The sequence below is a fragment of the Salmo salar genome, chromosome ssa19, assembly GCF_905237065.1.
Source record: "Salmo salar chromosome ssa19, Ssal_v3.1, whole genome shotgun sequence".
NCBI lineage: Eukaryota > Metazoa > Chordata > Actinopteri > Salmoniformes > Salmonidae > Salmo > Salmo salar.
The window spans coordinates 59,457,425-59,472,555 of NC_059460.1; the positions used below are offsets into that span (position 1 = coordinate 59,457,425).

The following is a 15,131-nucleotide window of genomic DNA, read 5'->3' on the forward strand; positions in this document are numbered from 1 at the left end:
CAGATGTGTTGTTGACATACTCCTATAGGGAGGGTGGGGGAGAGCGAGATTAATGTCAAGGGCTGCTTTAGTGATTTGACAGCGCTTTAGCTTAGAAGGGGGGGGGGGGCAAGCTGACAGGCATAACAGTCGCTGGAATATTCACGAAGGAAGGAACGATGGGTGTGTGAGGGTTCCCAAGGGCCATTTTGACACAAAAGTGGTTTATTCCAAATTGATGATATAAAAGACAGAGGGGAAAATATTAACAGGTAAGCCCAATGCTATTTCATTTCATAATCATCATCTGAAATCTCTTGAAGATTACCAAGTAAGAATTGTTAACAGTTGCATAGATGAGAATTGCTTTTCCCACTGGGAACACACTTATTGAATCAATGTTGTTTCATAGCCATTTGTCAACCTATTGTGACGTGGAACCAACAAGGATTCGCAAAAAGTCATCAGCACTGTTCTCATCTCTTTTCAACCAGCGTTGTAAACATTGAAATTTAGGTCAATCCTTAACTTAAATACAATGACTTAACATGACTAACAGGTTGTTTCATCAATCTAATTTCAACATAAAGATCATAACTATGTATACGTTTAAAACGAGGTAGAAAATTCCACGCAGAAACATATTTATATCTATTTATTTTAAGGCCTAAAAATCCTTCTTTAACCTGTCTCCGCCCCTTCATCTACACTGATTGAAGTGAATTTAACAAGTGACACCAATAAGGGATCATAGCTTCCACCTGGATTCATCTGGTCAGTCTGTCATGGAAAGAGCATGAGTTCCTAATGTTTCGTACAGTCAGTGTATAATATATTGGGGTGGTTGAAAAGAAGATTAATTCCATATTTGATGAGACATTTTATTTTTTACCTTGTTTCAATGTAGATAGTAAAATGTTTTGTTTGAATTAATGTCATTGTTTCAACGTCATGCCATCAACCTAAATAAAGAGGTTCATTGCATTCAGAAAGTATTCACACCCCCTTGACTTTTTTCACATTTTGTTGTGTTACAGCTTGAATTGAATAAATAATTAAATTTAGATATTTTGTCACTGGCCGACATACAATACCCCATAATTTCTAAATGTAATTGTGTTTTAAGAAATGTTCACAAATCAATTACAAATGAAAAGCTGAAAGGTCTTCAGTCAATAAGTATTCAACCCCTTTGTTAGAGCAAGCCTAAATAAGTTCAGGAGTAAACATTTGATTCACAAGTCATATAATAAGTTGCATGGACTCACTCTGAGTGAAATAATAGTGTCTAATATGATTTTTGAATGACTACCTAATGTCTGTACCCCGTACAATTATCTGTAAGGTCCCTCAGTGAATTTTAAACACAGATTCAACCACAAAGACCAGGGAGGTTTCAAATGCCTGAATACAAAGTGATGTTTGTGGCAAATCCAGTACATTACTGAACACTCCATATTTTCAATCCTAGTGGTGGCTCTATCATGTTATGGGTATGCTTGTAATCGTTAAGGACTGGGGAGTTTTTCAGGTAACAACACATCTGCCATGCTGATCCTGAACACGGGGGCCCCTCAGGGGTGCGTGCTCAGTCCCCTCCTGTACTCCCTGTTCACTCATGACTGCACTGCCAGGGTCGATTCCAACAAAATCATTAAGTTTGCCGATGACACAACAGTGGTAGGCCTGATCACCGACAACAATGAGACAGCCTATAGGGTGGAGGTTAGAGACCTGGTCGTGTGGTGCCAGGACAACATCCTCTCCCTCAACGTGATCAAGACAAAGGAGATGATTGTGGACTACAGGAAAAGGAGGACAGAGCACGCCCCCATTCTCATCGACGAGCTGTAGTGGAGCAGGTTGAGAGCTTCAAGTTGTCACCAACAAACTAGCATGGTCCAAACACACCAAGACAGTTGTGAAGAGGACACGACACAGCCTATTCCCCCTCAGGAAACTGAAAAGATCTGGCATGGGTCCTCAGATCCTCAAAAAGTTCTACAGCTGCACCATCGAGAGCATCCTGACTGGTTGCATCACTGCCTGGTATGGCAACTGCTCGGCCATAAGACTCCTGAATAGCTAATCAAATGGCTACCCAGACTATTTGCATTGCCCCCCCCCCCACCACACACACTTTTACGCTGCTGCTACTCTCTGTTTATTATCTATGCATAGTCACTTTAACTCAACCTACATGTACATATTACCTCAATTACCTCGACTAACGCACATTTGACACTGTACCGGTACCCTCTGTATATAGCCTCACTATTGTTATTATACTGTTGCTCTCTAATTATTTGTTACTTTTATTTTAATTTTTTTGCTTAACACTTATTTTTCTTAAACTGCATTGTTTGCTAAGGGCTTGTAAGTAAGCATTTCACTGTAAGGTCTACACCTGTTGAATTCGGTGCATGTGACAAATAACATTTGATTTGATTTGATTTTCTAACACTCACTACTGAGTTCCAAACTGCTTCTGGAAGCAATGTCAGCAGAAGTGTTCGTCGGGAGCTTCATGAAATGGGTTTCCATGGCCAAGCAACCGCACACAAACCTTAGATCGCAATGCCAAGCGTCAGCTAGAGAGGTGTACAGCTCGCCGCCATTGGACTTTGGAGCAGTGGAAACGAGTGCAGTCCGACGGACGAAGTGCAATCCGACGGACGAATCTGGGTTTGGCAGATGCCAGGAGAACGCTACCTGCCTTAATGCATAGTGCCAACTGTAAAGTTTGGTGGAGGAAGGGGGGGACCAACTCCATGTTAATACCCATGATTTTGGAATGAGATGTTCGACGAGCAGGTGTCCACATACTTTGATCATGTAGTGAATATGTCACATCTATAATGGGTGAGGTGCAGAGCAGAGATATGAAAACATGTAATTAAACCTGAAAATATGTCCTACACATGCATTCAGTTCATCACCTATTTTCCTACTCTCTCTGCAAATCGCTTCATGTTTAGTTTTACTATGCTTTCATGAAGCAATCACCATTAGCTGTACAGCTGTATAATCTTAAAATCTTTTTTATTTCCTCAAATTTCCATTATCATATGTATTCATGGGGAAGCACTAGATGCATCTATTGCATTTTAAAGATGGTCTAGAAATAGGCAGAATTGTAAGGAAGGAGGATGGACAAGCCAAGGAAATGTTATGTAAAACTTGTGATTGAGCTTTCCCTTCACAGTACATGCCATTGGACATTATCCTCTGAAATTACTAGATATAGACCCACTACTCCTGAAACCAGTGCCAGTTAGTGAGGGAAAAAAGTATTTGATCCCCTGCTGATTTTGTATGTTTGCCCACTGACAAAGAAATGATCAGTTTATCATTTTAATGGTAGGTTTATATGAACAGTGGGAGACAGAATAACAACAAAAACATCCAGAAAAACGCATGTCAAAATGTTATAAAATGATTTGCATTTTAATGAGGGAAATAAGTATTTGACCCCTCTGCAATACATGACTTAGTACTTGGTGGCAAAACCCTTGTTGGCAATCCCAGAGGTCAGACGTTTCTTGTAGTTGGCCACCAGGTTTGCACACATCTCAGGAGGGATTTTGTCCCACCCCTCTTTGCAGATCTTCTCCAAGTCATTAAGGTTTCGAGGCTGACATTTGGCAACTCGAACCTTCAGCTCCCTCCACAGATTTTCTATGGGATTAAGGTCTGGAGACTGGCTAGATCACTCCAGGACCTTAATGTGCTTCTTCCTGAGCCACTCCTTGTTCTTGTTGCCTTGGCCGTGTGTTTTGGGTCATTGTCATGCTGGAATACCCATCCACGACCCATTTTCAATGCCCTGGCTGAGGGAAGGAGGTTCTCACCCAAGATTTGACGGTACATGGCCCCGTCCATCGTCCCTTTGATGCGGTGAAGTTGTCCTGTCCCCTTAGCAGAAAAACACCCCCAAAGCATAATGTTTCCACCTCCATGTTTGACAGTGGGGATGGTGTTCTTGGGGTCATAGGCAGCATTCCTCCTCCTCCAAACACGGCGAGTTGAGTTGATGCCAAAGAGCTCCATTTTGGTCTCATCTGACCACAAGACTTTCACCCAGTTGTCCTCTGAATCATTCAGATGTTCATTGGCAAACTTCAGACGGGCATGTGTATGTGCTTTCTTGAGCAGGGGGACCTTGCGGGCGCTGCGGGATTTCAATCCTTCACGGCGTAGTGTGTTACCAATTGTTTTCTTGGTGACTATGGCCCCAGCTGCCTTGAGATCATTGACAAGATCCTCCCATGTAGTTCTGAGCTGATTCCTCACCGTTCTCATGATCATTGCAGCTCCACAAGGTGAGATCTTGCATGGAGCCCCAGGCCGAGGGAGATTGACAGTTCTTTTGTGTTTCTTCCATTTGCGAATAATCACACCAATTGTTTTCACCTTCTCACCAAGCTGCTTGGCGATAGTCTTGTAGCCCATTCCAGCCTTGTGTAGGTCTACAATCTTGTCCCTGACATCCTTGGAGAGCTCTTTGGTCTTGGCCATGGTGGAGAGTTTGGAATCTGATTGATTGATTGCTTCTGTGGACAGGTGTCTTTTATACAGGTAACAAGATGAGATTAGGAGCACTCCCTTTAAGAGTGTGCTCCTAATCTCAGCTCGTTACCTGTATAAAAGACACCTGGGAGCCAGAAATCTTTCTGATTGAGAGGGGGTCAAATACTTATTTCCCTCATTAAAATGCAAATCAATTTATAACATTTTTGACATTTGTTTTTCTGGATTTTTTGGTTGTTATTCTGTCTCTCATTGTTCAAATAAACCTACCATTAAAATTATAGACTGATCATTTCTTTGTCAGTGGGCAAACGTACAAAATCAGCAGGGGATCAAACACTTCTTTCCCTCACTGTATGAGAGAGAGGGTAGGAGATGCTGGGACTGGGGACAGCGGGGAATGGGAGGGGGTAAACCACCTCTTAGTTAAGCTTCGGGGGTCTGGGATTTTGGATTAATACTGTAGTAATCCAGTTATGTGTCAGCAGAGAGAGAGCGATAGATAGATAGATAGATAGATAGATAGATAGATAGATAGATAGATAGATAGATAGATAGATAGATAGATAGATAGATAGATAGATAGATAGATAGATATGGCGAGAGAGGGAGTGAAGAGAAGAGAGAGGGGGCGCGACATGGTGGGTTATGGGGAGGGGTGGGATGGGATGGGATGAGAGTAAAAGGGATTAAGGTCAGCCTTGTTGAGCATCTGGTTTATTGTCAGGTGCTCTCTGAAGGAGGTGACGCTCACACACTTTTGGATAATACATACACGTTTAGCCTACTTGAATTCACACACTGCAACTAGAAACCTGAATGTTCTAAACTATCCATACGATGATATAAATACATGAGACATCGAATTATCTTATTCTATCAATCATCATTATCTGTGTCAACATGGCCTAGAATTTGTTTGGGGCCAACTAATCCTATGCGTCCTTGTCCTGTACCTGCTATTTATCAGCTGAAATAAGGATGGCCAGTGTGCAGTTCCGGGCCCGTCGGGCTGCGGAGCCGGAAAAACCAGAACCTGAACATGAAAAAGAGGCAGAACAAGTAGAGGAACCAGCTGCCCACGTCCCTCCAACACACCACCCCGGCCACCACAACTATGACCACATGAAGAACAAGTTCATGAATGAGATTGGCCATCTGCCACGTAAGTAGTTCCTGGCATGTAGATGGAATTGGACAAGACTGAGGACTACACAGATGCTGTTTTCCTAACTTCTATGTCATCTCTGTAGCTATCGTGGAAGGTTGAAATCTGCTTGGGTCCTGATCCTGATGTGGCAATTTAATTCTCTCATGGATTTTTTTGGGGTGGAGGGACTGAGTGAGAGTTGGTGACAAAAATAGAATAAGAGTTATATGAGCATACATATAAGCCATGACAGATGTTAGAACTATGGAATGGAACACGGAATCCACGATGTCACTTCCTCATCTCCCTTCATCTTCATTTTATCATATCATTCCTCTTTTCTCACGGGAATTATTCAAAGAAGTAATAACGTTTTCATTCTCCATGTGCATTTACTTTGAGTATACCTACAGTTGCAGACAAATATATTGGCACCTTTGCACTTTATCATGCAGTGCAATAGAGAAGAAAGTTCCGTTTAGTCTTTCAAAACTGGTTGAATGACTATTGTTACCCTGTAGGCACCTACAACTTACCACAGGTGACATAAATTACACCCTAAACAAGAATGACTTGCCTCCAATCAAATTAATTTGTATTTTTGTATAATTTAGCCCAGGAGATTTTTTTGTTTTACTTTGTAGAGAAAAGTCAAAATGTCAGTTTTGTTGTTAGTCCTGTGCAGATGTAAATCAAACAAATACACCAAAGTTATTTTTCAATTTCAACTTATTTGAGAAGAAATAGTGAATCGTACAACGGTGCCACAAATATTTGACCGCAACTGTATATTGGTACAGCCTCCCTTCTCTTGTGTACATTGTGACATTACAACCCCATCAAAGTCTATAGCAATTATGTCTGTTATTGTTTTCCTTTAAGATTTGTTTTTCGCTGTCATTAACAAACCTCGTCCCTTATTCTGATGTGATCCACTAGTCAACATCGAGCACCTTAGGGTGAAAGAATAGACTTCCAACTTGTCCTGGTATATTGTCTGCTTCCCTCCCTGTTTCAAGTATCTTGGTATAGTTTCTCATATGTTAAGATAGACAGTATGTCATTATATGTTAATTGTGTTGCCTCTTTCTTCTGTAGTCCCTATGTGGGCAGTCGGGGCTATCGTCGTAGTGGTGCTGGTGTTGGTAGGATGCTGCACCTTCTGCCTCTTCAAAAAATGCTTTGGGAAAAAGAAAAAAACAAAGAAAGTGAGGGAGAGGAAGGCTGGCCGCCGGAGGAAGGCAGACAACGAAGGGGGAGGAGAGGGTGGCGATAAGGTGAGATGGATACAGGGGAAAGATGGGGAAGAGATGAAATACACACATTTCCCATGAACGTGAGAAATATAGACAGTGCCGTGCAGTATCAAACAAAAACAGAAAAGATTTGTCTGCGCTCTATTATTCAGGAAGAAGGGGATAAGAAAGAAGGAGAAGGAGAGGAGAAGGAGCAGGAGAAGCTGGGAAAACTGGAGTTCTCCTTGGACTACAACTTCACAGATGCCCAGGTAGTGCCAAGTCCTTTTGTTGTATGATACGATACTTTGTCAAAAGAGGCCCCTGTACTAATACTGTATGACTAGCGCCCTGTGTTTTGCGCAATCATGTCACATGGCCTGGATTTGAACCATTATTTAAAGCTTTTTCATCAAACAGTCCCCTTTTCTTTTTATCTCAGATGGTCCAGCACCACCATCAGACAATTGCTTAAATTTTTTTGTGTAATTCTCATTTCTGGATAGTCTTGCTATGTCACATGACTGCGCAAAACACAGTGCCTTATATATGACAGCACAGCACATTTGTTGCAATTCTGTTATTTACTGAAGCAGATGCTATTCTCCAGAGCAACTTACAATCAGTACATACACTTAGCAAAGATGTAAAACAGAAAAATACTAGCCTACCTGGTGTGTGACAACATTAGTTAAGTATGTGGACACCCCTTCAAATTAGTGGATTCAGCTATTTCAGCCTCACCCGTTGCTGACAAGTGTATAATATTGAACACACAGCCATGCACTCTCCATAGACAAACATTGGCAGTAGAATTGCCTTACTGAAGAGCTCAGTGACTTTCAACGTGGCACTGTCATATGATGCCACCTTTCCAACAAGTCAGTTTGTCAAGTCAGTTCTGCCCTGCTAGAGCTGCCCCGGTCAACTGTAAGTGCTGTTATTGTGAAGTGGAAATGTCTAAGAGCAACAACGGCATAGCCGCAAAGTGGTAGGCCACACAAGCTCACAGAACGGGATCCGACGAGTGCTGAAGCGCATTGAACGTAAAAATTGTCTGTCCTCGGTTGCAACACTCACTACTGAGTTCCAAACTGCCTCTGGAAGCAACGTCAGCACAAGAACAGTTTGTCGGGAGCTTCATGAAATGGGTTTCGATGGCCGAGCAGCCGCACAAAAGATCACCATGCACAATGCCAAGCGTCGGCTGGAGTGGTGTAAAGCTCGCCGCCATTGGACTCTGGAGCAGCGGAAATGCGTTATCTGGAGTGATCAATCACGCTTCACTATCTGGCAGTCTGACGGACAAATCTGGGTTTGGCATATGCCAGGAGAACGCTACCTGCCTGAATGCATTGTGCCAACTGTAAAGCTTGGTGGAGGAGGAATAATGGTTTGGGGATGTTTTTCATGGTTCGGGCTAGGCCCCTTAGTTCCAGTGAAGAGAAATCTTAACGCTACAGCATACAATGACATTCTAGACGTTTCTGTGCTTCTTTGTGGCAACAGTTTGGGGAAGGCCCTTTCCTGTTTCAGCATGACAATGCCCCTGTGCACAAAGCGAGGACCATACAGAAATGGTTTGTCGAGATCGGTGTGGAAGAACTTGACTGGCCTGTAGAGCCCTGACCTCAACCCCATCGAACACCTTTGGGATGAATTGGAACGCCGACTGTGAGCCAGGCCTAATCGCCCAACAACAGTGCCTGACCTCACTAATGCTCTTGTGGCTGAATGGAAGCAAGTCCCTGCAGCAATGATCCGACATCAAGTGGAAAGCCTTCCCAGAAGAGTGGAGGCTGTTATAGCAGCAAAGGAGGGACCAACTCCAAATTAATGCCCATGATTTTGGAATGAGATGTTCAATGAGCAGGTGACCACATACTTTTGGCCATATAGTGTGTGTATATTATATACAGGGTTGAGGAGTAACGGATTGCATGTAATCCGTTACATCAAATCAAACTTTATTTGTCACATGTGCCGAATACAAGTGTAGACCCTCCCGTGAAATGCTTACTTCCAAGCCCTTAACCAACAGTGTAGTTCGAGAAGAGTTAAGAAAATATTTACTAAATAAACTAAAGTAAAAAATAATACAAAGTAACACAATAAAATAACAATAACGACGCTATATACAAGGGGTACCGGTACCAAGTCAGTGTGCAGGGGTACAGGTTAGTTGAGGTAATTTGTACATGTAGGAAGGGGTGAAGTGACTATGCATAGATAATAAACAGCGAGTAGCAGCAGTGTACAAAACAAATGGATGAGGGGGGTGAGGATTACAAAAAACGTAACTGTAATCCCTTACGTTACCAGCAAAAAAATTGTAATCAGATTACAGATACTTTTGAAAAACTAGATGATTACTTAGAGTACTTTTAAATTCAGAAAGGATGTTTGCGAAAAAATAATCTTTGATACTTCTCCGTTTTCTCAATGACATTCAAATCAGCATTGAAAAAAGGCACAAATTTAATTTTGTTCCACCTTGCATGTGTATTTGAACCCAATAATGGTTGAATTAAAGAAGTTTAAGCTGCCTGTCAATCATTGTTTTTGAAACCAGTGGACAGCCAGTGAAAAATGAGCTCTTGCAACAGCTGCATAGTGAGGATCCAAGCCTATGGAATAAAAGTGGGGCTTTTACTGCTCAATCTAATTCACGCTGATAAAAAACAATAATCCATAGGCTTAATGGACACATGCTCAAACTTGCACACTTCTGCTAGACTTAAAGGGGCAATCTGTATTTGCTACATCAATTTTTGGACTTATAAATGATATATATATCAATGGATATATATATATATATATATATATATATATATATATATATATATATATATATATATATATATATATTATCCATTGATTCTTGAAGAATATAATTAATGAATCTCTCATGAGTTTAGTTCAACTGTCACACTCCATGAGAACCCAAAATATAAGCTTGTTTTATTCCAATGTTTGTAAACATTGTAAATGTAACATGGTTAAAACAATAGTTTTAATATCATGGATGGACAGTCCTTAAATCCATAGCTATGTCTATTAATCTGAAAGTGGTTGCATTTCTCCAGCCCCTTTTTACCAAAACAGAGGTGGGGCGACAGTATTGTTTCATCTGTGGATTTGCCCTTTAAACAGCTGCATATTATCAAGATATGAAAGTGTCACCAATAAAAAGATAAACAATAGGCCTATAGATGCCTAAATGCAGCATATGGCATTCATTTTTCACATGTAAATAGCACTTTCAGCAGTGCTCAAAGCATGCCATTCCATGAGCCCAGCATTTAATTTTCAACTTGAATCAATGAGCCCAATCTGTCCTCCATGACAACACAATCATAAACAACAGAGTCGGGCTGGCTAATAAGTCCTTAGTTTTGGGGTAATGCTCAGGTAAAACAATTTGGCTAACCTATACTTCCATATTTCCAAGTCCTATTCTTGAAGATCAAGTAGTATAATATATATTGGAATGACTGGAATTCTGATAGACTTTGGTTTTTAATGTAAAGATATAATTTTAGCATATTATCAAATGTAGTAGAAAAAATAAATAATAGTCCCACTAAGCGCAAAACCAGATGGGATGGCATATCACTGCAGAATGCTGTGGTAGCCATGCTGGTTAAGTGTGCCTTGAATTCTATATAAATCACAGACAGTGTCACCTTCAAAGCACCGTCAAACCTTCTCCTCCTCCATGCTTCACGGTGGGAACCACACAAGTGGAGATCATCCGTTCACCAACTCTGCATCTCACACACATATGGAATCATGTAGTAACCAAAAAAGTGTTAAACAAATCAAAAAATATTTTATATTTGAGATTCTTCAAAGTAACCACCCTTTGCTTTGATGACAGCTTCATGAGGTAGTCACCTGGAATGCATTTCAATTAACAGGAGTGCCTTGTTTAAAGTTCATTTGTGGAATTTCTTTCATTCTTAATGTGTTTGAGCCAATCAGTTGTGTTGTGACAAGGTAGGGGTGGAATACAGAAGATAGCCCTATTTGGTAAAAGACCAAGTCCATATTATGGCAAGAAAAACTCAAATAAGCAAAGAGAAATGACAATCCATCATTACTTTAAGACATGAAGGTCAGTCAATGCAGAAAATGTTAAGAACTTTGAAAGTTTCTTTAAGTGCAGTCGCAAAAACTATCAAGCACTTTGATGAAACTGGCTCTCATGAGGAGAAAGGAAAGGAAAGGAAAGGAAAGGAAGACCCAGAGGAAAGGAAGACCCAGAGTTACCTCTTCTGCAGAGGAAAAGTTCATTAGAGTTACCAGCCTCAGAAATTGCAGCCCAAAATACATGCTTCACAGAGTTCAAGTAACAGACTCATCTCAACATCAACTGTTCAGAGGAGACTGTGTGAATCAGGCCTTCATGGTCAAATTACTGCAATGAAAACACTACTAAAGGACACAATAAGAAGAAGAGACTTGCTTGGGCCAAGAAACATGAGCAATAGACATTAGACCAGTGGAAATCTGTCCTTTGGTCTGATGAGTCCAAATTTGAGATTTTTGGTTCCAACCGCCGTGTCTTTCTGAGACGCAGAGTTGGTGAACGGATAATCTAGACATGTGGTTCCCACAACGAAGCACGGAGGCGAAGGAGGTGTGATGGTGTGGGGGTGCTTTGCTGGTGACACTGTCGGTGATTTATTTCAAATTCAAGACACACTTAACCAGCATGGCTACCACAGCATTCTGCAGCGATACGCCATCTCATCTGGTTTGCGCTTAGTGGGACTATTATTTGTTTTTCAACAGGACAATGACCCAACACACCTCCAGGCTGTGTAAGGGCTATTTGACCAAGAAGGAGAGTGATGGAGTGCTGCATCAAATGACCTGGCCTCCACAATCACCCGACCTCAACCCAATTGAGATGGTTTGGGATGAGTTGGACCGTAGAGTAAAGGAAAAGCAGCATACAAGTGCTCAGCATATGTGGGAACTCCTTCAAGACTGTTGGAAAAGCATTTCTCATGAAGCTGGCCGAGAGAATGCCAAGAGTGTGCAAAGCTGTCATCGAGGTAAAGGGTGGCTACTTTGAAGAATGTCAAATATAAAATATATTTTGATTTGTTTAACACTTTTTTGGTCACTGCACGATTCCATAGGTTATTTCATAGTTTTGATGTCTTCACTATTATTCTACAATGTAGAAAATAGTAAAAATAAAGAAAAACCCTGGAATGAGAAGGTGTGTCCAAACTTTTGACTGGTACTTTATATATATTCAATAATGTGTTAATATCAACCATGTCTGAAATTGAGACTTTCTGGGAGAAATGTCTTGAACCTCTGGGCGATTTAATCTTCACCATCCTGACTCCTCCTCTTGGTCTTCTCTCTCCAAAGCTTATAGTGGGTATCCTCCAGGCTCAGGATCTGGCTGCCATGGATATGGGGGGTACCTCAGACCCCTATGTAAAAGTCTACCTGCTCCCAGACAAAAAGAAGAAGCATGAAACTAAGGTCCAGCGCAAGAACCTGTGCCCGGTTTTCAACGAGACCTTCATCTTCAAGGTTTACGTGGTGTCTTGGCCTTGTGGTATTGTTTGTTTGTCTCATGTCTGGGTCTGTTTGTTTGTTTTCTGTCTCTGTAGCAGCTTGTGTTGGTGTTCCAGGTTGTTGATGATGTATCACTTGTTGGTCTCTGAGTTCACGTGGGCAGAAGTCGAGCCCATGTCCGTGCTCCCCTTCGTAGTTTGTCTCTCGTACTCTGATTGCCGTCCGTCAAGGTATCCCCGAACAACTTTAAAAATGCAGAATTAAGAATGCATTTTTACTTGTCTCCTGTCAATACATTTTCATTTGTTTGCTTTGTTTGTCTGTAATTGGTAGTTATATGTACTTATATGTTGGCATTTAAAGTTTTATTGTATAATTATTATTTTACATTGAACTGTTTTTGATCAATTCCGGCAAACCGCCGTACATTGATATACCTATTAAGAACTGCACTAACCAATGCTGTTTTTTAATAACTCTAAGCAAGAGCCAACAATGCATTACATAAATCTCTCTCTATCGAGGAGCATCAGTTGGCCAGACATGCACTTGTGACTAATGCCCCTGCCTTTCCTCCAAGATCCCGTACACAGAGTTGGGAGGGAAGATCCTGGTGTTGCAGGTCTTCGACTTTGACCGTTTCTCCAAGCATGATGTGATTGGGGAGATAAAGATTCCCATGAACAGTGTGGATCTGGGACAACCAATGCAATGTTGGAGGGACCTGGAGAACAGTGAAAAAGAAGAGGTATGATGTAATATGGTATTACTAACCCTTTGGTCATCCATCCAGTCACCCGCCCATTTGCATGATGGATAGATCACAACTTAATGTAATAGATTCCTCCTTATTTGATCCGTTTCTGGCTGGTGGTTTAACACCATGTTGCTCTGGTGTGCATCTCTAAGGCAGAGAAACTGGGTGATGTCTGCATCTCCTTGCGCTACGTACCTACTGCTGGCAAACTCACTATCAACATCATGGAGGCCAAGAACCTAAAGAAGATGGATGTTGGTGGCTTATCAGGTGATTTGTAAATCTCTCAACAAATAGTGTTCTTTTCTCGATCCCTCTAAAGTTGTGCGGCCTCGCAAATGTATCAGCAACGTTTTCAGTTCACACGATTACAGATTCCTCAAATGACATATGTGTAAAATCGGCCCTCGTGAGTCTACCAGCTGTCTGGCATGCAGCCTTGTCTGATCAAAGTCTACCAAAAAACATTAACAAATTGGCTTGCTCCCTTCTCATCCACCCTTCCCTCAGATCCATTTGTGAAGATTGTTCTGCAGCACAATGGGAAACGAATCAAGAAGAAGAAGACAACTGTCAAGAAGAACACACTCAATCCTTACTTCAATGAGAGCTTCAGCTTTGAGATTCCCTTCGAGCAGATTCAGGTATTGCATCTTTTCCTTATCAATCCATATGTAGTTGCAGAGTACCCAGTCAGTATTCTGGAAGTATAGTAAGTGTTTCAATGTATCTTCTGTGTTTCTTATTCAGAAAGTGCAGGTCGTCATAACAGTGTATGACTACGACAAGCTTGGGAGCAACGATGCAATCGGGAAGACCTTCATGGGTTACGGTGCCACAGGAGTTGGTCTCAAACATTGGTCAGAAATGTTGGCCAATCCCAGACGTCCAGTTGCCCAATGGCATGTCCTCTGCCCAGAGGAGGAGGTGGATGCAGCTCTGAAGGTCCCACCTCGTTAATGATCCCTCAACATCCTTGGATCATTAATGTTATCCACAAGGAAAGCAAAACATTTTGATATGTCTTTCAGTGTTATTAAGACCTCTTTGTATGTTTGCCTCTGTCTGTTTTTCTGTCATCTCTTTTTGGCGTACTTTTTTGTTAAGTGTGTGTGTGTGTTTGTACGCGTGTGTTTGTACGCGTGTGTGTATGTGCACGCATTGCAGCATGAGCGTTCATGTGTTTGTGTCTCTGACACCATTGGATGTTTTTAAAATTACCTGCATTTGTCTCAATGTTCAGGAATGATTATAGCCCATACTATGTTATTTAGTTGTTTTATAAAACATCCCTCTGTTGGTTTCTAAATGTAGGCCTAGATGTAAAAAAAATAATAATAAAAAAAATATGTAAATTGTGCACCTTTGTTATATGGCCTTATAGGCTACAGATAATCGGATTTAGGAATTCAATTGGTTTTTGACTCATTGACAAGCTTGCATTCCACACAAATATACTACTTCTGATTTTGTGAACTGTCATGTAGGGCTACGTTAAAAACATAATTAGTGGTTGTGGTTATAGTTAGAATTAAGATTGCATTATGTTTTGCTTGTTGGTCGTAAGATACTTCAACTATACTGAACCAAAATATAAACGCAACATGTAAAATGTTGGTCCCATGTTTCATATGCTGAAATAAAAGATCCAAGACATTTTCCATATGCATTTCTCTCAAATATTTTGCACAAATTTGTTTACATCCCTGTTAGTGAGCATTTCTCCTTTGCCAAAATAATCCATCCACCTGACAGGTGTGGCATATCAATAAACTGATTAAACAGCATGATCATTACACAGGTCCACCTTGTACTAGGGACAATAAAAGACCACTCTAAAATGTGCAGTTTTGTTACACATGTCCACCAGAGCTGTTATCAGATCCTTTAATGTTCATTTCTCTACCATAAACCACCTCCAACATAGTTTTAGAGA

The 15,131-nt window shown here is 41.1% G+C and overlaps 1 protein-coding gene across 1 annotated transcript; it reads left to right on the forward strand.

Moving 5' to 3' along the window:
* The first annotated feature begins 109 nt into the window (after positions 1-109).
* syt5b (synaptotagmin Vb) lies at positions 110-14,896 on the forward strand. Its single transcript, XM_014158808.2, has 9 exons — positions 110-251; positions 5,480-5,674; positions 6,758-6,936; positions 7,068-7,166; positions 12,286-12,453; positions 13,019-13,186; positions 13,348-13,465; positions 13,706-13,839; positions 13,946-14,896. Exons 2-9 carry the CDS (start codon positions 5,491-5,493, stop codon positions 14,153-14,155), a joined length of 1,260 nt encoding a protein of 419 aa, XP_014014283.1. The 5' UTR covers positions 110-251; positions 5,480-5,490; the 3' UTR covers positions 14,156-14,896.
* Positions 14,897-15,131: the final 235 nt, after the last annotated feature.